Source organism: Nasonia vitripennis, chromosome 5, assembly GCF_009193385.2.
Source record: "Nasonia vitripennis strain AsymCx chromosome 5, Nvit_psr_1.1, whole genome shotgun sequence".
In the NCBI taxonomy this organism is placed as follows: Eukaryota; Metazoa; Arthropoda; class Insecta; order Hymenoptera; family Pteromalidae; genus Nasonia; species Nasonia vitripennis.
In genome coordinates, this window is record NC_045761.1 from 7,368,458 (window position 1) to 7,392,694 (window position 24,237).

At 45.7% G+C, this 24,237-nt stretch overlaps 1 protein-coding gene across 9 annotated transcripts in view; it reads left to right on the forward strand.

Annotated features, from left to right (window-relative positions):
- Nucleotides 1–24,237, forward strand: part of LOC100121512 (protein sidekick) — a 41,390-nt gene that overhangs the window by 10,556 nt on the left and 6,597 nt on the right. For 2 of the 9 annotated variants that reach the window (XM_016989407.2, XM_016989406.3), the window contains exons 2-20: nt 1,668–1,712; nt 14,158–14,253; nt 16,122–16,301; nt 16,371–16,584; nt 17,054–17,227; nt 17,353–17,561; nt 17,780–17,930; nt 18,455–18,582; nt 18,839–18,955; nt 20,010–20,129; nt 20,586–20,741; nt 20,864–20,990; nt 21,657–21,958; nt 22,209–22,433; nt 22,517–22,822; nt 22,935–23,261; nt 23,334–23,530; nt 23,624–23,833; nt 23,914–24,168. In XM_016989407.2, the coding sequence (XP_016844896.1) occupies nt 1,668–1,712; nt 14,158–14,253; nt 16,122–16,301; nt 16,371–16,584; nt 17,054–17,227; nt 17,353–17,561; nt 17,780–17,930; nt 18,455–18,582; nt 18,839–18,955; nt 20,010–20,129; nt 20,586–20,741; nt 20,864–20,990; nt 21,657–21,958; nt 22,209–22,433; nt 22,517–22,822; nt 22,935–23,261; nt 23,334–23,530; nt 23,624–23,833; nt 23,914–24,168 (3,539 nt within the window). The remainder of the gene's footprint in view (nt 1–1,667; nt 1,713–14,157; nt 14,254–16,121; nt 16,302–16,370; nt 16,585–17,053; nt 17,228–17,352; nt 17,562–17,779; nt 17,931–18,454; nt 18,583–18,838; nt 18,956–20,009; nt 20,130–20,585; nt 20,742–20,863; nt 20,991–21,656; nt 21,959–22,208; nt 22,434–22,516; nt 22,823–22,934; nt 23,262–23,333; nt 23,531–23,623; nt 23,834–23,913; nt 24,169–24,237) is intronic. The other 7 variants (XM_008218751.3, XM_008218752.3, XM_016989411.2 and 4 more) reach the window with 4 other exon arrangements.

Sequence of the window (24,237 nt, forward strand, 5' to 3'; positions counted from 1 at the left end):
TCCGCGGTTAAAAAAGACGAAGCTAACCATACAGCTCTCGCGTCGTCGCTGAGCTAACGAAGCCCGTGAATGCACACCGGCGATTATTCAGCGCAGCGCGTCGACCCGCTAAACTTAGAGTAAAGATTTTATACGGTGTGTTGCGGGAAACATTCGCGCGTTTCCTCGGCTTTTAATTAGACTCTCGAGTGTGCACGTGTAGAGCGTTTTAATACTCTACTGCTGCGGGCTGTAACGTCGATGCTTTATCGGCTCGGGAGATTATTTCGGGACGTTGCGAAGTGAGAGCACTAAACTAAACGGACTGCATATCCTGTGTCGGAGAGTTGTAGCTCATAAAAAGAGCCGCTGCATCGGCGGTGCGGATTTTCGTTGTTGGGGGAGATTCGCTAATTTCTTCAAATGCCAGATGTGTGTTATTTATTTCATTTTTTTATTTGCAAATAACCCGAGATACGATATATAAAGTCACAGTGTACGTAAGCATCGCTTCTGCAAACAGCTACGTACAGCGCATTATATTCAAACGATCGAGAGAAAGTAAGTGGCTCTCCTTTGGGCAGCAGAGAAGCGGTACTCCCGAAGCTCCTGAAGCTGCATCTTTGCCGCACATAACGACGCGCATCGCTAAACGTGCCTCTCGTGCGCGACAATAAAGTCGAAAAATGCCAGAGTGGCCCACAAGTTGGCAGCCCTACATAAGAGTGTATGAATTCATGAATATGAGAGATAGAGGCCCTCGATCGCTGCAGAATATTGCGCAGGCTCTTTTTCTCTGGCTCTCGACTTTCCTCTCTTCGTGTGCAACGTGAGACACATAACGTCTGGGGGGATACCAGAGACTCGCTCGTTTCCTCTTTCTTGGAGGGATCACACTTACGCTCGCGCCGCTTGTTTTTTTAAGCGGAAAGATTCACTTTCGAGAGCTGACAGACGCTTTTCGCTAATTCTCGCGTATGCTGCAATCTTTTCTAAATCTCGTGTCGCGAGTAAATATTACATGGCTGCACTGGAATTCGTCGAAAATGAGAATCGTCGTCCCCGAAATCCACAGCCTCATGAATAAGAAACTAAACTGACCAACCATACAAGCTTACCCACATACACATGTCTCTCTCTCTCTCTCTCTCTCTCTCTCTCTCTCTCTCTCTTCCAACACAAAGCAAATCGCGCGTGAATTTAAAGCCAGCTCTGCGGATCCATTGATCTCCCCCCCGGAGCCGATTGAATCGTTTTAGGAGCGATTTCGCGCTCGTTATTCGTGTTGTGCGTCCGATATGTACATTCCCCAGAGATTTGCAACTAAGCTTCGCCTCGAGTCCAACTACGCCCCTGATCTCTCGATCGCTGTATGGGATGCGTGTACTACTGTCTCCCTCTTTTCGGTACAGACTCTATCTGCGCTAGTGTACAAAGTGTCGGCATTATGTGCGGTTCACCCCGCGGGTTGCAGTCTGTACTTCCCCTACACACTTTCTCTCTCGTTCGGCTTTGATACGTGAAATTGGGCTATGTATCAACGAATTTCCTGGCGGCGGCTGTTTGAAACTCGTTTTTGGCGCTGGAGTACCCACTCGAAATACACTGTATAAGGGGGTTCGAAGAAAACAAAAATTATATATTATACGAGCGTTTTTTAACTTTCTGCGATTTTTTCTCTGTTCCAGGTGAGTCACGAGTTCACGCTAACCGTCTCAACTATCCTCCGTCCCGTAAGTACTTCCATAACTCCGATTGAAAACAAAAAACCATTTATAAACCATCGCACCCTCCCACCTTCAGCAACGGAAATGAACCACCACCCCAGCAGCGAAATCAGGGCCTCAGACGCTCGTGGCTATAATGATCATCACGCGATACACTCCAAAGCTCATAGGAAAAGCGTAGCGCGCGTTTACGGGCATTTACATATTATCCGGAGCACATGGCGTGGCAGCTGTGTGCAGCCCGATTCGGAAGAGATGGGGACGAGCGATTCAGCTCCTATACCTACTGCTATATGCATTTAACCACAGGACCTGCCCCCGTTCTCCCCTCCTTTTTGCATTTTTTTTCTCTCTCTCTCTCTCTCTGGCTTTCGCGTTATTATTGTTATACCGTAGCCGTATACCTGCACGTGCGAGGAAGGATAGGCCTTTATGAAGTGTCGCTCTCTTCGACTGGCTGCAGCAGGGGGTAAGAGAGAGGCAGAGAGAGTTTATTCAGCGCTCGCGTGCGCAGCGCGTCCTTTCGTTTTGTTTCTGCCGGAAGTACGTGCGCGCCGGGATTTTTTTTCCTTTTCTCCCCTTTTCCAAGAGACGCCAGTACGCTCTGCAGTCCTCGGCGTCTTCGGATTCTTTTTGTCGATGTATACACTCCATTCACGGATGCCGATGTGTGGATGGATCGATCGCTGATGGCGGTCTTTGTGATTTTTCGTATTTTTCTTCGCGAGGATTATTAGCGAGTGTAGTACTTCGACCCGAGAAATAATGCAAATTCATGGTGGGCAGATGTAGGCCGAGCGATAGTTTAATCGATTTCTGTGATGTAGTATACTGTGCCTCGTATACTCCATATACAGTAGCTTCTTGCTCCAACGCTGTACATACAATAAAAAAAAAAAAAAAATAAACGAAGCCCTAAACGTATTATTTATGGAAGCAGGAAGTCCAATTGTTGCGTCTAAGGTCGGCGGTGCGTTTGAAGCGCTTAGTATATCCACTTTTTACGTCACCGACCTAAGAAAATTAGTTGTTACACTTAATGCAATTAGACACACGGCGCGCGCGTGCAGCGATACAGAATCCCTCTAAAAAGCTTACTTAGCGCTCTTCATCTGTCTAACGAACTGAACTCTCGACCTTCCGCCTTTGAACTTTTCGATATTATTATACCTGTGCACGCGTGGCGAACGAAAACCCGATCGATGGTTGCCATGTGCGAAATTACGCTTATCACTTTGTCCACGCCACGCGACGCGATAAACTCAAAAATTCAAAAGCCCACAACGAAATGATGCCCGTTCGCGCTTCTAATGGCTTCGCGCTCCACGGGACGTATATCCTATCGGAATGAAAGAATCGAGATGAACAAAGTATCGCTGTGATCCACAACTTTTCGATCCTTCTAAGGGTTGTCTCTTTGTGAGCGACGTATAAGGCTCTTCGCTCGGAAAACGCGTCCTGGAAGTCGTCCGTCCATATCCATCAGGGCAGACTCGGTTGCAGCGTTTTATGGAGCTTCTTCTTTTTCCTATACGTACACGCGCATCTCAGCTTTTTACAGCGACGAGATATTCTGTAAATTTGTCAGGCAGCAAACGATTTAATACACAACATCAGTCGCAATTATACGGGGAGAACGTGATATATAAATCAGCATAACGTCGCCGTTAAACGTAATTAAATCGCTCGCTTATACGCGCTGGAATTAACTCGAAAGAGAGAATGTTGTAAGTATTGAAAAAAACCGTTATGGATTATGGTCGTCGCCGGGGCTGCAGTAGATAAAAACCTGATTGTCGTGTTGAGAAGAGAGAAAGAGGGGCGAAAGTTTTGCAGATGCGCCCTCGCGCGCTTTCCATCTGCTATGGCATAGTATAGCTCCACACTAGGCCTGACTGTGACAGTAAAGGTGTAGTAATGTGCAGTGGCTTCTCAGGTGTCAGCTGCGCGCGTATAGGGTTAACGGACGCTTCTCACCTGCGGCTTATCGCTGTAGCTTTATTTTTGCGGGAAAGCTTCATCTTCTTTTTGTAACAACAAACGGTAGCCTCACGCAACGCGAGCGTTATTATCGAATAACCACCATCTATACTAAAAATTATCTACTCCTGGAAAGAAAAACAAACAAATTAGAAAACGTATAATACTCTCCGTAGAACCGCAGCGAGTCGCGTTAAAAAAGCATCGATAATCGTCGGAGGGTCAGTAACTGAGTCTCATCCTCGCAGCAGCGCACCATAACCAGAAGCAGTCGTAACAACAAACCAGTTTTTACGAGCTAGTGCAGCGCAGCTCACTCCCCGACACTGGCGTCTACTCTATTCCTCTCCTTCTCTCCGCCTCTTCTTCTTCTGCTCGCGCAAAAGTGCCCCGACTTCGAGAGACAGAGAACTAGCGGAGGAGATGGATTTACAAGCGTATAGAGTCTGGAACGATGCCACTACGCAAGGACGGAATTTCGCGGATTTCATTTAATGACAGCCGCGCGCAGTCGATCTCGTAAGCGCCGAGAACAAAGGCTCGTTATGGAATAGCTAATCGCTCCTGGATTGTATAGCTATAAATATATACTCCCTTTTTGATCTGCGGAGCCCTAAAACTCTCCTCCGCGTCTCGCAATCAAAGGTCTTTTATATAAACAGCTTCCTGCTATAAAACCCGCAGAGTCACGTTCTCGGAGCACGTGTGTACACACATTCGCACAGGCAAATCTGCATCGATGCAAGACGACGACGACGGTACCGTTACACACCGCGTCTTTACGAGCCATAATGTACTCGAAAATATCTCTCTCTCTCTCTCTCTCTCTCTCTCTCTCCGAAATTGAAGCAGCGGGGGCGTTGAACCTCTCAGTCTTACATCCTCGCAATAAATTAAGATAAGGCCTGAATCTAATCTCTTATCTCAGCCCCTCTCGCTTTTTTTCTCCCTCCGCATGTTTGTATACCCGTGTATCGCACATACAACACACACACATCGCCGCAGGCGCGCTCCATTGCTCAAAGCCATCGAGAGAGGCTGCCACAAATCAGTGCCGGCTGCTGCGCTTTTTCCGCCGCGCGCAGTCCAGCAGCGCAGCCGTCCGGATTTCCTCAGGGGAGAGTAGGGACATACACGTGGCTGTAAGTAAATCCCCGAAACTATGCATCGCGGAGCTCTTATGTACCAGAGGGCTATGATACTTGGCCGCGTCGCCGAAGGCGGCGTGTAGTGTCAAGGCTATTTAAAGGCGTCGAGGTTCTCTATAAAGCGCGTAGGTCTACTTTTGGACGGCGGTGAGATGTTTGCTTTTTTGGAAAGGGGGGGAGGAGTACAGCGGCTTTGAGAGAGTCGCGCGAGATTGCGTACGTTGCGCTGTTTGGAAATAATTCGTGGTGGACTCGAGAGTTGAGGAGAGTATTGTTGCTCTCGGAACGTATGTGGTGAACTTCGAGGCGGCGAGAGGGCTTTGTGTTATTGTAGACCTGACGCGTTTCGTTTTGCAAGTCGGCGATTACATTGTTGACTTTGTGCAATGGTCAGAGATTCACTTGTATTATCGTCGGAACGTCGTGTAACCTTATATCAAAATAATGGAATAATAATGTACTATAACGTCGGTGTGTACCCGCAGGCATTTCATTATAGGCCCGCACTGAAAGGTAGGCACACATAGTACTTCTGATCAATGACGCTTGTAAACATACATTCTCTATAAACGCTGCACAGGAAGCCGAGGGATTTTTTTCTCTTATTCACGAGACTTGGGGGAAACACAGCGGAACGAATGCGCGATGCGTGCCCACTTGGCCAGTCTACGCTTCAATGAGCATCAGTCGTTGTGTTCTGTTATTGCATCAGGGGGACCATCGGCCCGTGTGTGTGTGTGTGTGTAATGAAATCTCTTACAAATCCTCCTTTTATACGCCTGTGCTTTCGGTGCGATAACCAGCGATTTCACTCTAATCCATACGAATCCAGAGCGTTGCATCAACGCGGAGAGCTCATTTACCTTAAGTAAAATCTCTGATGAGTGAGTTACCTAACGGAGAAATCTCTCTTATTGCGGCACGAACACCAACCAATCGCATGAGCTAAACGTTGAATCCTTTGCCGGAAGCGATAAAGCAGCAGTATGTACACATTTTTCAAAGTGGAAAAGTGAGGCCTATATCCACCAGGTACACACACCGCTCGTCGCTCTTCCGACCATGAACTTGATGCGCCGCGTCTTCGCTCGATTTATCGGCAGCTTGCCAAATAACCGCGCAGACGACTGTCTGCTGGCTCGGTCTCAACTCGAAAGGCCGACGACGCCTCAACCCTCTCCTGTATAATAAATCGTACATAGGTACGAACACGCTCCTCTCTCGATATCGGAAATAATCGCCGATGCTGCAGGACGTGAGTTCGCAAAAGCTCTTTCATTCAGGGAACGAGCTTTGAATGAAAGCTTTCGACGCGATGTGAGCAGTATTGTGTAGTCTCTCGAGTTTTGAGAACGCGATCATTCAGGGCAACTTTTCGTCGGATAAGCGACTGCTCTGTTCTCCCCCCCCCCCCCCCCCGTCGATTGCTGTATGGATGGAACGATTCACGGAAGCGTTTCGTTTTTACTCGCGATAGGGAAGAGATAACGCGAGGAGAGGCAACACCTGGCGGAGCTTTGTTATGAATCGGGAGGATGCGATAAAGCGTCACGGGCTGTAAGTACGCGCTCGGTGAAGTGGAGGAACTTGTGAGGCGTTTTATGCTTTTAGTATTCTCTAGAGGAAAACTGAGAGCGTTTTGCATTGAATTTGCAGCTTTGATTTGTACAGTTTTCTCATTATTCCAGAAACATTTTACGTTTCGAAAGGTAATAAAATTTTACGATAATTCCTACAATCCAAATCTAACCCTCGCAAAGACTCGGCACAACCGCTTCCATTGTGTCCCTTGCGCGTTTAACGCATTTCTCACGACACTTAAGAGCCGCCGCCGAAAAGCCGAGCTAAAAATTAGGATATAACCCTAACCCACGCAACATCTCCATCAGCCCGTAAAAATGACTTCGTTGTCGACGTCGTCTCGGCAAGAAGACAAAGCGTCAGCGGCATATTCTTGGGAACATTTTCCGGCGCTTCAACGTTACATTCTCCCCGTGGTATAAGCAAGCCGCTTCCGTTTGCGCATTTCCGCTTTCTCACACACAAATGCCTCTGGCGTGTATATACGCATCACATGTGCCGCGACTGCACTTTCTTATTCCGCCTCGGCGATTTTTCGCGAGATATGCGAGGCCGCTGTCGAGGGGGGGGGGGGGGGATTTAATCCGCGTATCGCGGGCGAGAAGGGATTTATTGGTGAATTTCCGAGGATGAGGGTGTGATGAGGAGGAAAGAGTGAGATGGGATTTGGGAAGATTTTGTGGTGCCGATTTTGGGGGAGCTTAGGGTGCAGTGAAGCGTTTGATGTCGGAGATGGATGAATCGCACAGTTGTTATTGCTTTGATTATAATTTTGCGTTTATCTCGGTGTCGTTCTCGGAACGCTGGAGAGACATTACGCAACGATGATATGCGAGACGGATTACGCTCGTTTGTGTAATGGATATCTAAAAAGGACGATGCTTAGGCGAAAACGATTTCGACCGATTCGGAATTCATCACAGTATACACACAAAAAGCGCTCGTTAAGCAACGCTAAAGTCAAAACAATCGGTACAAATTACTCAGCTAAAACTCGGACGTAAAAAAAAATCATTAATTCACCACCGAAGAGATTAAAAGCTGCTAACAGCAATCGATTACCCTCCAAAAAAATACCCAATGGATTCTCTGCAGCGGCGAAAAGCACGTGCGCGTCTAGCCGGCACCGGCGGCCTGTGCAAAAAGCCGGTATACCTATATATACAGAGGCCGATGGCGCCACGTACACGTATACCTATATACACACACATCTCTCTCTCTCTCTCTCTCTCTCTCTCTCTCTCTCTCTCTCTCTCTCTCTCGGCGCGTCGCAGCCAAGTGCGGCAAAACTTTGCGCAATGCGCCTTGCGGAAGCCACTGTACACGGCAGCTTCCATGCCGCAGGTGGTTAACCTCTCGCGAGCTCGACTGTAAGCTCTCTCTTTCGCGTCTGAGTATACGAGTTCTTCTTCTTTGCCGCGGATTTTTTTTTCAAAAGGCTGCTGCTGCTTATCTTTTGCGAGAACGATCTGAGACACACCCTATGCGGGGAAGAGTCGCGGCGATTGTGTAATGAAGCGACGCTTGACTTTTGCGGCTGCGGTGCAGGTTAACGTGTCGTAAACAGCGCTTTTTATGGCTGAATTAACGGTGGATCGATAATACGCGTGGATAAGTATATCGATTGAAGGAGTTATTGCGCAACTCGCCGATTTGGAGAAATTCTCGAGATCCGCTTCCTTCTACACCGATGAATAAACCTGCCGTGTATCATAGCACTTTGGCATAGCCGATTTTTCCTCGAAATTCCATACGCGTCACACAATACCAATTTCTTCGCGCGCAAAACAAAACTTATAAGTTCCACGTTACGATATTGATACGTACAATACAGCACGTCCTGAGTATAATATCCCGAAACAGATCTCACCCCCGCGGCCTATACTCGCGCATAAGAATATCCGATGACAGATGTCCCGGTCGTGAAGCTACTGATGCTGCCGGCGGATCGAAAGCAGTATAAAATCGCGAGATTCCAAAGTTCTCGAGGGAACGTCTCTCATCGGCAACAGCAGCAGCAGCAGAAGTCCATCGCCGGCCGGATATCTTGTCGAGGAAACCAGATGATGCCAGAAGAAGAAGAAGAAGCGACTGCTGGATCGACATCGCGATGGGGGGAAGACTTTACTATTTTCTTTCTCCAAACTTGGCAACGGGACTTTTTCTATACTTGTAATCACTTCTTTTTCGAATTCTGCTCCAGAGAGAGATTTTCAACATTTCCAAGCTGCTTATATCGATTCCACGAAAAATATCCATTGTCACGGCGAATAATCTCTATTCCAGGCAAATAAAAAAATAATCGCGTCCGATATCTATACACAATGCACAGAAAAAGAAGTATAAACGAGCCTCTTTCACCTGCGGAGCCATTACAATCGACGGGTCCCATTATCGCGTTCGGGCGAAAGAGTGAATGGAGCAGCTCCACATACAAACCGAGAGTATGACCCACATATTTGTCGCTTATTATATCGTTGTGTGTGTGCGTATAGACTACGCTGCAATGCTCACTCTCTCTGAATGGAGAGCCATACCTCTTGCGCTGCTATTCCGCCGCGTAAGCGTGGAAAACGATGCCAAGGGGGGAGAATAGGTGTGCACACCTCGATCTCTAGCTGTATATAATACACTCGGAAGACTTGCCTCGCACGCTGACTCGAGAGTATATCAGACGAATTTTCGATGCCTCGGCGATATTATAGGTCTACTGTACTTATGGGTATATAGCTGAAACAGCCGTTTCTTGTTTAACTCCGTACGCGTATGGCTTTGTGCGAGTGACTCTTTTGAAACTGCTGCTGCTGCTATCCAACTTCGTTTTTTACGAGTGTTTTCGAATTTAGAGCTTGCGGCGCTGCCTGTATATTTGCTTTGTGGATGGGATGAGGGTGTATAGCTGCTTCGTATTAATGATCTGTTTGCTTAGCGCGAAGGACTGGATGGTGGGCTTTGTTCCGAGATACTCTGGTGTGTTTTGTGGTTGATTCGTCGATCGCGTAAATAAACGATCAGCCTTATAAAAGTCTATAATTCTCCTTCGCCCATATCTTTACAATCGGAAGAATAAAACAATTTACACACACGTCACTTTTGGTCAATCAGCGTCGCTGCTCTCAGTCACAAATGCAATAATCGTCATCCGTCATTTTCGTGCGGATACGTATACAAGAAAAGCACTGACCTGATTAAGGCTAATTACGCGCTAAGTGCCGGCAATTGGAGGGAAGCAGTGAAAATATTAAAAAAGAAACTCCGAAGCGTTGATACCAGCGGTGTTGCGTAATTTCGAGATAACTCCGCCAATTCAGGTTAATTTTTTACTGTCGCGTGTACATACTGTACACAAGTTATCCGACTATGTACTCTGTCATCGTTACGCCCAATGAAAGAAAAACCGTAAAACGCACATTTTTCAATCTGACGAGCTTTGGTCAATTAGAACACCGCAATATCAATTGAATATTTCTCGCATACTCTCCGAAACGACCCAATCTGAGCTTCTTGACTCATCCCGAGGATGTGCCGCTATCGCATGTATGCAACCTTAGTCCGATTATTCCCTCTGCTGTATCGTACTCCTCTTTCGTTTATTACGGAAACTCGGCGCGGGGCCGGAAACTCGATACATTCCGCCGGCGGGAATGAGAACGAGCTGCGGATGCCGCGATTAGCTAGACTATGCTCTCAATATTCTCATCTACATGTACATGTGTTGTACGGCTTCCGATGCGCTGCCTTTCGCGATAAACGATTAAACAGCGCAGCTCCTATAAAAGTGTGCGGCACATTTTTCTCTCGTATATTTTTTATGCGAACGACGCGACAGAGAGACAACAATGGATTATTTTAACAAGCTGCATTTCGCACGTATAGACGAAGAATTTACACGCGTACTCCATTGTGCGAGAAGAAAAAAATTGACGATCGAGATGAGAATAATAAAGAAGTATGCATCATTGAGATTCCAAAGTGATCGTCGGAGAAGCAGCAGCAGCAGCAGCAGGAAAAGTGATTTTTACGTTTCGTACGATCACGTTGGCGAATCGAAGGTCGTCATGTTCTAGTGTATCGTAGTGTATTCTAGCCATCGCTCATCGCTTTAATACCAGTCTGAGAGAGATGCATTTGTCGTGATGCACGACCCGACGAGTCGATGCTGTCCGTTTTCATCGTCTTTAGAGAGATTGAATGTTTTCCTCTCTATCTGCGACTGCCAAGTTTCATTTCAAGGTCGTCAGTAAGGACTCTTCGATTTAGTTATACGTATTGGAAGTAAGTACAACGCAGCCATGGATGATAGTGAGGAAACGTGCCATCGACCTAAAAATTGAGGTCATTAAGAGTTGGTTCTTGTAAGCATCATCCGAGGCTCACCGAGAGCACGTGCTATCCATGAGGGATGTCTGCCAGTGTTTTCGTTATGTCAAGTATATACGGGGTTATTTTTACTCGCCGCGACTAAAGCGATTATTCCTCCTCCTCCTCCAGACTGTGAGAGATGGGTAATAACGCGTGGAAGAGTTATGCCTCCTTAGGCTTCGCTTATTATTCTCCGACTCGTTCCCCTCTTTCTCTGCTGTCGAGGATAAATATATACCTACTGAATTGCGATTTTTTTTCACACCTCTTGGATAGAATCGTATATGCGATTCGCAACCTGTCTCGAAAATGAGCCTCAAGAGCCTTTAATTACAAATTCTTGGGCATCGTCTGGCCTTTTATCCTCGTTTCTTCAGACATCCTCTTGCTATATTTCTACGACAGTACAGCTGAGAGCTGCGGTTATTCTTTCGCCTTTTTTGCAATCGTAAACGCATTCTTTGCTTGCACCAGTTTCACCTAATGACTCTAACGAAGACCGAGGTAAATATTTGGAAGACTGTAGGAGTCGAGGTAGTTTTACGACGATTAGCGGGAATATGTAGGTTAGTCATGTTTTTCTGGGATCAACTGGAAACTTCACTTCTTTTTTTATCCTTCTTGCAGGAATTAAATTGTTAAGATAATCGAACGATTGCTAACGGCTGAATGATGCATCAGCAAAACGGCTTTTTCATCAACAATTTCCAAAGGAAAAATAGCTTCAGCTCGAGGAGGCGGTATTTTAGTTTGAAAACGTCAAGAAGTACACGCAACCCGACGCTCTTTCTATTCCGGATGCATGAATCACGTGTGCTTGCCCGCGCTATCTTTTTATTTCACCCACCGAGGGCTAATTATATATTTTGAAAACGGGGGTTTTACTCTTTAGAAAAAAAAAAGTGAAGCTTCGGTTCTACCTTCTGCATTTATTATGATTAAGATTTAATTGAAGACGAAGATAAGTTATGCATATAACGCAAAGGGAATAAGTTAAAGATATTTTTATACTCGGTGCGAGAGACTCGCATCTGTTTTGAAAAGAAACTTGACTCTGAACTGTCGGAACATGAATCAGTAGAAAGCGACGTGCTTCTCATTGATTCGCGCTTATACGTCTTCCCCTCGATCGAGCCGTAGTGGAAACAGTTGCGCTTTGACTGATTCGGCTCGATAAAATAAAAACGAGACGAACCTTGAAGCAACACACTGCATGCGTTTGATATTAATAAAGTTTAGCCTTGATTCTATTCATTATTCCTGAAAACTGTGCCTTCGACCCGTCAATAATTCCGCACAATAATAAACTCGATCCCGTTACAAAGCTCAGCTCTTACAGTAATCCAATCAGCGCGTAAATAAGCATATAATACACCGAGCCATATTCATAATCCCCGCGCTTATACGATGATAATCCATCCCAGCCTATGCAACTCTCTCTCTCTCTCTCTCTCTCTCTCTCTCTCTCTCTCTCTCTCTCTCTCTCTCTCTCTCTCTCTCTCTCTCTCTCTCTCTCTCTCTCTCTCTCTCTCTCTCGAATTGTGCCACATTCGAGCAATAATTACTCCACACACGCATCACACAGCGAAGGAAACGATATAAAATGCTCCTCCTAATTGGACATCCTCGAAACAATTACCCTTAAGAGTCTCCGCATGTAAAACAAAGGGAAAAATCGTCCGCCAGGTGTACGCACATACGGAGGAAAGGAAAAAAGCGACAGACGCATACTCATCAGGAGTAGAGGGAATTAGAGATGCATTAGTCGGCTGGTGCCGTAAATTCGTGCGAAAATTCAGTCTCGGGAATGAACTCGGACAAAGACGCGCCTGCGGGAGAGTGAGTGAGAGAGAGGAGGTCATAACGGTAGATCCCGGTTAAAGATTATATCCGTATATAGCTCTGGCGCGTCTTTAAATTAAACGCGCTGGAGGAAGAAATGCGGCTAGGATCCCCTACTTATTACATACATATTATATGAATGTATAACTAAACCCTGTCCGAGAAGACCAAGGCCTGGAATTCGATTACGCGACTGCTACGTGCCTCCGTCGTTATGATTGTTTTTCCTTTTTTTCGACCTGGTACCGCATTCCCGAGTGTATAAAACCTGTTCTCTCCCTCTCACCGCGGTTGCTTTTTCAGAGGTTCGTCCTTGCCTACACCCTTGCCTGTGTGTATACGTTTACAGTAGCTTATTTAAGGGCATAAACAACTCAGCGTTGCATAATAATTCTAAAAAATGCGACAGTCAAACGGCAATTTGTCGCGCGTCTATCAGTAGCAGAAAAGCGGTCCCATAAAGCACAGCACATAAATCGAGTTATCCCACGCGATCGCTACCTATATAAACGCGAGAGATAAGCACTTGTCGAAGCAGCTCGAAAAGTAGCCTAGAGAGAGAGAGAATCCAGTGTACACACATAAAAAAGTCGAATGCCACATGATCGATCGATCCAGAGGGAGAAGACCCGGTCGCAGTTGATCTACGAGGATAAAGAAGAAGAGGTAGCGGCGAAAGAATGCGTGCGTGCGTCGGCCGGATGTGTGCCCAGGTATACCTGGTGGGGGAGTTAAACGAGAGGAGGAGGCGCGTTCGCACGACCCGAGTGTGTGTCCCTCTCTGCGATGCATCAGCGCCACGCTTTGATGCTCTCCGAGAGAGAAAACCCTTCTTTCTTTGTCCAACGAAGGAGGAGTCGTGGGTATAAGGAGCCTTGTGGTTGCCCAAGCGCGACCTGTGCGAGTTTCAGAAGGGGGGTTTTGTGCCGAAAAAAAAAATTTTTGTTCCAAGCGTGTGGGTCCTGTGTACAGGTCTTATTGTTTTGGAGGAGAAGCTATGGAATGCAACGGACTCGCTCGGTGGGTATTACGAGGCATGTTATGTGAAGAGTCGGCTAATTGAGAGTATACCAGCGTAAACTCGAGCTCGTTCGTTGGTATTTATTTTGAGAAATTGAAGATAAAAAATGTCCAATATCTGCCAGGGACCCTGACACACTACCCTATACGCAACGTCTTCTAATAAATTAAACGCACATATTGCTAAAGGTCACAAGGACGAAAACAGTCTCATGAGCCAAATTCACTCGGCGCCAATAGACGGCGTCGATTGTCAACCGGATCGAAAAATATTCTTCACCCGACCAATACGCCATTCTCAAGCTTCCACCTCATCTCCCAAATTTCTCTCCCTTAATACATCGAACAATTCCATCCAGCACCGCGAAATTTCCGGCTATAAAATACCTCGTTCCGCGCAACAAAATTAAAAAGAAAAACAAAAAAGCCCCCCGGTATTCCTCGTACATCATCCTTCCGAGGATCGCCGCAGCGAGAGAGAAAGAGTATAACGCATTCTTTTTGCTTTTTGTTTGCAGAGTCCCTACAGGAGCCACGATTTAGTACTCAGCCCTCCAGCAGCGGTGGAATTCTCAGCGAGAACCGAACGAAAATTTTCCAGTGCCAAGCCGGAGGTAAGTGTCGAAAAAGCCTTGTGCGTGCTTTCATACTATATTTATATGAGCGCGTCGCATCGTGGGACGATTTTCCGGTCCGATGCGTAAATCAACGGAGATTACGATACGAGATAAGGGACAAAAAAACATATAAAATCGCATATCAACATTTGCCTCGTAAATATCGGCGTATTAGCCTTATCTATGCGCGCACCGAGCGCGTAATTCGTCGCTGCGTAAATTCGGCTTAGCGACGGCTGATCGAGGGTATGGTGGGCGAAAAATGCAAATCTGGAAAATAGGATTTGTCAGACACGGCGCCTCTGCTCCCGTCATAATTATGTATACGTACTCTATCAGCGCTGTAAACTCTCGAGATTCCTCTAACGACGTTTTTGGCAACGTATATTTTGCGGTAATGCAGACGTTGACGAGTCACCGTATAACTATTAGTCGAAGTACTGCAATTAGCTCTAATATCTCCCGTCGACGCGGCGGCGTCTGATTCAATCTCTCTCGCGTCTGAATTTTAACCCATATTACAGTTACACTGTTATACAATTGTTCGGAAAGTTAGATGAATTCGATTGCTCCGCTTCTCAAAAGTTCGCCAAAATGCTCCGCAGTTATGCAAATCGCGCAGACAAGCGTTTCGTTACTCCATTAGCGTCGCGAGTTCCGCAATCGGCTGATGCGTTGGGAATTATATGCATGTGAACTCTCGCCGAAATCAATTTACACCAATGATGTGAGGAAGAGTCAAACGACGTCCCAAGAAGGGAATTGTGTCGTGTAAGCAGAGGCTCCAATCGATACCGAAAAGCACACGACGACGGGCCGTCTCTCGTCGCCAAGAGAAAGAAAGAAAGACAGTCCGGAGCGGAAAAGACGAAGCCCTCGAGGTGCCGGTCCGCGTGTATAGGGTAACGCAATACACCGTGACCCTATATACGCCGCCGGGCTGTGTAATAGCATTAGCTTCGCGTATAGACTGATGCATGTGCGCATGCATTTGCATGATCTTCGTGGAATCGGGAGGTCTTTACGTTTATCTATTTTTATATTTTTGGGATACTAATGCTAAACGGTGTGGAGATAAGCGCGCCTATCTCATTTGAGGGAACGTTTACGAAGTGACCCGGTACTCGACTCGATGGCGTTTCTCTTTTAAGTCGCGATAACGATCGATAAAGCAATCTGACCGAAGCACTACTTTTCGAAAATATGAATCTCAGGGGCTAGCAGGTTTGGGTTTCAGCGCCGAGCTCTTCTCACGCGTTGGGTTACTGCTCAATTTTTAAACTCGACCCTCCGAATTCCAGGGTGTAGGGCATCGTGACCATCGTCTACTTTGTTCCTCGAATATTTAAAAATTTCGGCATAAAAAAAAACTTCACGACGCGCAACTGTCATCTCCCCAATTAGACGCACCACACGCAGCCCATCAATACTCTCTCTCTCTCTATTTAAAGCCGTCTTTTATCGCCCTCTCACTTCCCGGCGTCGAAAGACACGCCTCTAACAAGCATATATCCCTCTGTCTCGAGGGAAAATTTCGATTCCCCCGAGAGGGATGGCGCGTGCCTCGAGAAGTATTAAAATATCCTACGACTGCAGCAATGACCTTTTCCTCGATTATCAAAACAGTCCTCGTCGTTGCGCCAATATTTGTCGAGGGAAAAGTGTTACATGCGGGCGAAGTGAGAGCAGCCGCGCACGAGTCACGTTTTGTAAGCAGCCTTGCGATAAGAGTACACTCAGAGACGCGCGCGTTGCGTTGTTTATCTCTCGACACGAATATATACGCGTTCTTTGGAGGAGTTGGTTCTTTTTTTAGAGAACTGCTGAGATAGATAAAAACACGAACACGTTTGCTTTGCTCGCAGGTAATCCGCAGCCGAAGTACAGGTGGTTCAAAGATGGAAAGCCCCTCACGAATGAGCTCACTTCGGAGTACTTTTACCGGATACACAACACCCGGAGGGAGGACTCCGGGGTCTACTACTGCGTCGCCACCAACGAGGTCGGCGCCATTTTCAGCGAGAGGATATCCTTCTCCGTGGCATGTAAGTACCTAGAGATAAATAGTTTTTTTCCTGTATATATTAACAGGTAATAAAAATTCGCATCTTCAGACATGGGCGAGTTCGAGGACCTGACCGAGCGCGGTCTCGAGGTGTCGTCCGGCGAGGCGGCCGTCCTGGAAATGCCCCACATCGAGAGTCACCCAGTCCCGGAAGTGATTTGGTCAACTTCCGACGGGATCATTCCTTACACCATTAAGTACGCCAAGGTTTATCACAAGCTCCTCATCCTCAACGCCGCCGAGTCCGACGAGGGCTCCTACAGGTATATATATATATATATAGTACATTTGTGTGTATGACTCGACCTTTTTTTCCCTGCACCGCTCGATATTTCCGCTCGATCGGAAATATGAGTGCATTGGGGACTGCGCTGCGGTTAACGGTTGTAATGGTCGTTAGCGCGTTTTTGTCCGGGGACGAGCGTTAACGACTTTTCATTATGCTGATGGCGAGAGTTTACGAACTATCGCTTTTTTCGACCAGCGCGATTCGGTTAAAGGCCCGCTTAGAGTCTTTGTTTAGGAAATGAATTTACACGCATCAAAAGAGCAACTATATATAGTATTAGATAAAATTGCAAAACTCGCTCTCCTTGCATCCCAAAATTAGAGCCGATCTCAGCATTTTTACGATCTATCCATCCGCCGTCACGCTTTCTCCCTCGTAACGAACGCGCGAAAACGAACGCCAGCTGTGTATACTAATAAAAAAATATATTCACTTTCTCGCAGGGCACGAGCCATCAATACGCAGCTGGGAAAGGAGGAAAACAGTCCGTTCTTCAAGCTGAAAGTGACCGGCGACCCGAACGCGGAAGTCGCGCCTACGATCGTCGTCAAGCCCGAGGACACGAAAATAATCAAAGACCAAGGAACGACTTACTTGCACTGCATCGCTAATGCCAGGTAATTTGCATCCGTATCCATTATCCATTATCCCGTAGTAGCTGCACTTGACGCTTTTGCGCTTGTCACTTTGATGAATTTTCAATTTTACGAGAGTAATCACCGTGCAAAACCTCTAATCGCAGATCTCTCCACGAGCTGAGAACGATATGGACGAAGGACGACATTCCGATCGAGGATGCGCGCATAGCTTTCAACTTCCAGGACTCGTGGAACAGGACGCTGATACTGATATCGGCGAACCTGACTTACACCGGCGTCTACGCCTGTCACGTCGATCTCAGAAGCGGAGGCTACCCGACCATTAGCGCCAGCGCCATGATCGAGGTTCTCGGTAAGCTAATACACAAGCGTTTCGTTTTACGATTTTCCCTCGCCTTTACTGAACTAAATCAAACAATACGACCAAATCTACAATAGAGAATCGAAGCATTTTCTCGCTGTGTTGTACGGAACAATGCTCTCTCGTGCGTCGAATCGGTTTGTTGGATCGATAGACGTATACACGCACGCGGCGCGTAGTATTATATTATAACTCATTTCTTTCCACAGAGAAACCCACCTTCGTGGCCGAACTGAAGCGGGTGACCCTGAGCGAGTACGGGACGACGGTGACGTTGCCCTGCGACACCGATGGGGTACCCCCGCCGACCATCCAATGGTTCAGGAACGCCGAACCCGTCGACAGCCTGCTGGGAACGAGGTAAACGCACGCAATCGCGCGCACACCCGCGTCCATTGTATTTATATACATATACGTGTGTGCCTCTGCGTTTCGCTCGCGTCTGTCGTCCTCGTCGATTGGATTAACTTGTTATAGGCGGATAACACGCGGTTGGATTTGCTTTTCGACGCGGCGCCGGGTATTGAATTGGGGGAAGAGGAAGCTATGTTTTTAGCTTATCCAATTTTCCTTTGTTAGGGAGAACGCGATCCATATAATCAATCTTTTGGGAGCGCGTGATATTTAGAAGAGTCGTGGAAATTCCCGACGAAATTGCCTGTAAATGCCGCTTTCGGCGCGTTCGAAAATATACTGGAATCGACACTTTGGAACGCAAATTACATTTCTAGAAAGCGCATTCTATACATACGAGATCTCATTGTTATGTAGTCCAAAAAAGAGCGAACAATTTTCACGGTTTTCAAGCATAGAAAATTGACGGTTTAAAATTCATTAATGAAACAAAGTTCCTAAAAGTTTGCCATGCTTTGCAAAACACGCAGGTACGCCATGCAAGAGGACGGCTCGCTGACGATCAAGAAGCTGACAATGGAGGACTCGGGAATGTTTCAGTGTCTGGCGCTCAACGAAGCCGGCGAGGCGTCCAGCTACACCTGGCTCAAGGCCAAAAGTGAGTAAAAATCCCTCTGCGGGCCTTCGATAATTAGAAAAACGAGCAAAATCACTAATAATACGTAATACACTCAACAGTTCCGCGAATCCAAAGCCGAAACCGGACTTCGCAGCTCGATTTTTTTTTGTCCCCTTCTTGCCAAATATATAGTACATTAGTTTTTGTGTGATGCGCTCGCCGCCTGAGAAGGCGATGCGGCGCCGTCCCTGTGTCCTGTACTGATTACATGTTTTTTGTTGTTGTGCGAGAACAGAAAGATCGGAAACAGCTATGAAAGAGAGAAAGAGAACGGCCCGTCGAGCCGCCGGTTATGGTATCGTCGGAGTGCGCCAGGATAATCGTCGCTTTCAGTTCTTTCAGTACCCAGACCGTAAGAACCACGTCGTCGACGTTGTCCATTTGTTTTGGTTTTTAGTTTGCAAAAAAATGTTCTGTTTTTCTTTTTTTTTTTACTTTTTGTGTTTTCTAAATCACTTATTAGAGCAATCGCAGTAGATCATCGCGGCGGCAGTCCTCACTATAGTTCAAGTCCACGAGAGTGTATTTGAACGATCTTTTTCTGGCATTTTGGATCCATTTACGTTGTTTTCATTTGTTGTCTCGCTTTAAGTTTTTAAAATAATGTAAATGTGTTGCCTACTGCCTGTATACAATCTGTTAAAATGCCTCTAGTGAACTTTTATTCTCCTTTATTATGCATTCATAGTCACATGCTTGGTATGAGATAAATTTTATCAGCCACTGCGTTGCATTACTAGCTTTATTTTGTTGTAATACCTGATCTCTTAGTTTTGTCGGATTATCATTTTACACCATAGCGACACGCGAATTATCTCATTGACACGTTGGCGATTTTTAGTGGTAGCAAATATTTGTGTATTCCAGCAAGCATAAGCACGAGTTTAAACAAATTAATTTAGGTGCATTAACATTGAGCAATTTGCTGAAGGATTATACAAAAAATCGTATTTTTAAGAGTATTCCTAAAAACACTGAACCATTCACGTATCGAGAAACCACTACATCCACGTTATACGGGCTATACACATGCGGAAAATCGCATCAAAGCACAGCATTTATGTGGTTTCAGTTTCTGTCTTTTTTTTACAAATTTCATTAGAGCACAGCAAAAATCGCCACTTTATGGCTTTTCACACTGCGACCTGCAGATAAATCACGCAAACGGTGTACATTATTGTTTCTTTTGTGTGTCATTGTACAAAAAGTATTATATCTTATATGTTATGCAACATTCTACGTATATATATGTGTGAGTGTGTGCGTTGAAAATATATTTGTGTTTGTGAAAGAATTTAAAATTTAGAATCGAACCAGTTTGTTCGACTTTTTCGTATTGATGCATGATTTGTGACATAGCGATACGAGTTGCTATGAATAGACATAAACGCCTGTTGTATTTACAGCTTCGATACCGATAATGGAAATTCCACCGCAAAACGTCACAGTACTGGACGGCAAAGATGCGAATCTTAACTGTCGAGCCATCGCTGCACCAGTGCCCAACGTCACCTGGATGTACAACGGTGAGTAAGATTATAAATTTAGCTACTCGATGATTTTTATGTTAATATTTTTGTTGAAAGACGATAACGATGATAATGTTTGTTGGTAACAAAGGGCCGGAAGCAATAAGTCTCTTGCGTGATTAGCATCGACTTGACCGCGCCAAAAAAGTGCATACGTCACTTTTTAGAAATGCCGATCTCTTTATACCTTGAATAATCTTAAGTAACAATGGCTTCGGAATAGCTTAACCATCTTATGAATACCAAGGGATTCGGTCGCCTTATCGTGATCTGTGCATTTTTAAACGTCCGAAGGGCTGCGTTTTATAAAACGCTTTCAATTTCAAATGTCCTTGGGCACATTTATATGCATATGCGTGGACGCGTGCATATAATTAGCATCAACACTCGTGTTTTCAGTATAGATAAACATTTTCAGTGGACAATTTTTCTCAATCGAAACGAATTTTTCAGATACGACCCCAGTCGAGATAGCCGGCCGAGTTCAAGTTTTGGAGAATGGAGATCTGTTGATAGCCGATGTGAAGCCGAGCGACGCTGGAAAGTACACTTGCATTCGCGCCAACGAGGCTGGTTCCGTAAACGGATCGGCTTACGTCTCGGTGCTAGGTGAGCTATTATTTTACCTGCTGCAACTTTCTTGCAACTCGTGTTTTAACATATCCCACTACACGGCCAGCGAAGCCTCGAGTGCAATGGCGAAAGAAAAAATTTCTCTATTCCTTTTTCAGTGAGAACGCAAATTATTCAACCGCCGGTCGACCAGTCGGTTCTTCTTGGTCACACCGCCGAGCTCAAGTGCGAGGTATCAAATGATCCGAGCGTCAAATACGACATCGCTTGGTTTCATAATTCTCAGTAAGTCAAGACACTTGTCACTTTCATAGAAAGATATCTTAAGCCTTCTCTGCGGCAGGTGATGGGAGCGATGCTCCTGACCGTCCTGCACGTGTCACCTTCGTGATTTAGTTTTGAGCAAACAATGGAGATTATTTTTTATAGATTTGGAATCGCTGGAATGCTCTGTAATTATTTTCTCGCGATTGGTATTTCATGGTTTGTGGTCAACGGGGTCATGTTTATATTTCAAAAGATTTCAGAGCTGATGAATAAAAACAAAAATGTGTTTACCTTTCGTGTTTCTTTTCTCGGTCAGTGATCGGGTTAACAATCGCACGCATTTTTTAAACTTTAACACTGTTGCTTTCGAAAATAGCCATTTATAACAGACGATTAAGAATTAACACACGACACTGCTATTTATAGAAGCACACGGTAATGATGAACGGCAATTACAAAAGGAAAAAGAAAGTAAAGCCCAACGCGTGCGCTTCCGCGTGTCAAAACAATCTCGCAACTCTGTTCCTATAGAATATCTCTCTTCGCTGGCGCGCGCGCCTGGTAATTACAAAAAAGCGCACGCACTCTCGTTAGAGCGACAAGCAGAGCAGATCGTAGCCATCAACGCTTCGTACCTCATACCCGCGGAGAAAGTAATAATACCCGACTCGTCTGTTTTCGCAGAGTGATAAACACGCGAGCGAGTCCGAGAGTGAAGATGCAGAATGACGGTACGCTGGAGATTGGGGCTGTACGTGCATCCGACGTCGGCGAGTACATGTGCTCGGTGGTGTCGTCTGGAGGCAACGAGACTCGCACTGCCAGGCTCAGTGTCATCGAGCTGCCGTTCGCACCTATTAACGTTGTCGCTAGCAGGGTTGAGGAAATCTCGCCCAGGACTATCAATGTCACCTGGGTTCCTGGCTTCGACGGAAACAGTCCAATTAAGTCTTTTATCGTGCAGAGGCGAGAGGTTCCTGAACTTGGTGAGTAGAATTTGACTTGATACTCGCATATATTACATCCCACGCCTTATCTACACTTTGCTTTTAAAAATATATTATTCCATTGACTCTTTCACTTATTAAATATGCTTTTAATGTACATAAGTGCTTCAACATTATTTCAATTTCACTTTTTTACCATAAATATATTCTTTTTAATTTCTTTTTCTTATCACCTCATTGCATTGCTAGCACATAACTAACACATGGCTTTCAATTTTCAATGTATCAGTCAAAATGGTACATTTCCGAAATGACAATGATTTTATAGGACCTCTTCCCGACACATCCCTCAACTGGATAACGGAATATTCAAACATATCTGCAAGCAATCGTTGGGTCCTGTTCAATAATCTCAAAGCTGCGGCAGCCTACCAATTCCGCGTGAGCGCAGAGAACAGTGTTGGCGAAGGACCAAGTTCGGAACCCAGCAACGTCGTCCTGCTTCCTCAAGAACGTATGTAGAGGGAAACCTCACAAATGCACAACACCGAACCGCAATATATCAATAACTGGAATATCCTTTCGTTCTTCACACAGCGCCAACCGGTCCGCCGTTGGGTTTTGTGGGCTCGGCTCGCTCCTCGTCCGAGATCATAACCCAGTGGCAACTTCCGGCCGAGGAGCACCGGAACGGCCATATATTGGGTTACGTATTGCGCTACAAGCTGCACGGCTACAACGAAACGCCCTGGATGATCCAGAACATAACGAATGAAGCGCAGAAGAACTATCTCATCACCGATCTGATAACCTGGAAAGATTACATTGTCCAGATCGCCGCCTACAATGATAAGGGCGTCGGCGTTTTCACCAACGAGCTCAGAATCAAGACTAAGGAAGGAGGTAAGAATTCACTATTTCGCAAATCCGCTAATATTTTTTTTTTTCATAATCTAGTATTACTTTTTTTTTTTTTTTATAATACTAACGAACACATACGTTTGTATAAATTTAGTACCTGAGGCTCCACCAACCGACGTGCGGGTAAAAGCAATCAACTCGACGGCAGTGAACGTATGGTGGAAGCCGCCAAATCCACAGAACATCAACGGCATTAACCAGGGTTACAAGCTGCAGGCCTGGCATAATGGAGGCTTCGCCGAGGAGAACGAGTACAAATCTATCACCGTCGCGCCCAATCTTTTCGATCCTCAAGCCGAGCAGAACGCGGTTATTCCAAATCTCAGAAAGTATACGCTGTACAACATAACCGTTTTGTGTTTCACCAACCCCGGTGACGGCGAAAGAAGCGCGCCCGTTTCTGTTCGTACTAGCGAAGATGGTAAGAGATCAATTGATTTGTGATTCTTCCTTAGTTTGCATCGATACAATTTTTTTTATTCATCCTTTTTAGTTCCTGGCAAAGTGGAAAATCTGCAGTTCCTCAATATCAGCGACCGCGCCCTAACAGTAAAGTGGCGTCCGCCTAAGGAAATCAACGGAGTTCTCACCTTTTATCAGTTAAAGTATACGATTAAAGATAAGCCCGACACACTGAGAGTGCTAAACTTCACCGCTGATATGCTATCGACGAAAATAGAACAGCTACAGGTGAGCAGTGATATTTATAAATGTTTTTCGCTTTATTCGTCAGTAAGATGTTGAAAAATATACAGTTTATAAAACGATTTGTTTTACGTTCAGGCCACCACGCACTACACTTTCGAAGTGTTGGCTTGGACTTCAAAGGGCCCGGGAGAGCCAAGTATAGCTACTATACAATCGGGTGTCGAGCCGGTACTTCCCGAGCCGCCGACAAAATTAGCGTTGTCGAACATAGACGCGTTTTCTATTGTACTGCAATTCACTCCCGGCTTCAATGGCAACGCTTCTATTTCAAAATGGACTGTACAGGTATGTTTGTTAGATCCTCGTTTATCATTCTTTTATGTACTTGAAGTGCGAACGTTAAATGTATGAATATTGTAAATTAGGCACAAACCACTCGCAATACGACTTGGCACACCATATCTGAAATTTACGATCCGGACGCGAGAAAAATAATGGTAGAAGGCCTCACTCCCTTCATGCAGTACAAGTTACGCTTGATCGCTAACAATGTTGTGGGGGCTTCTGCACCGTCGGAACCAACAAAAGAATTCCAAACTATTCAGGCCCCACCGTCTCACCCGCCTAGAAACGTAACTGTTAGGGCGATGAGCGCTACTGAATTGCGAGTTAGATGGATCGTAAGTTCAAACACGTTTTTTTTTTATTGTTAACTTATTGACGTCGATATTAAGAACAATTTGTTATTT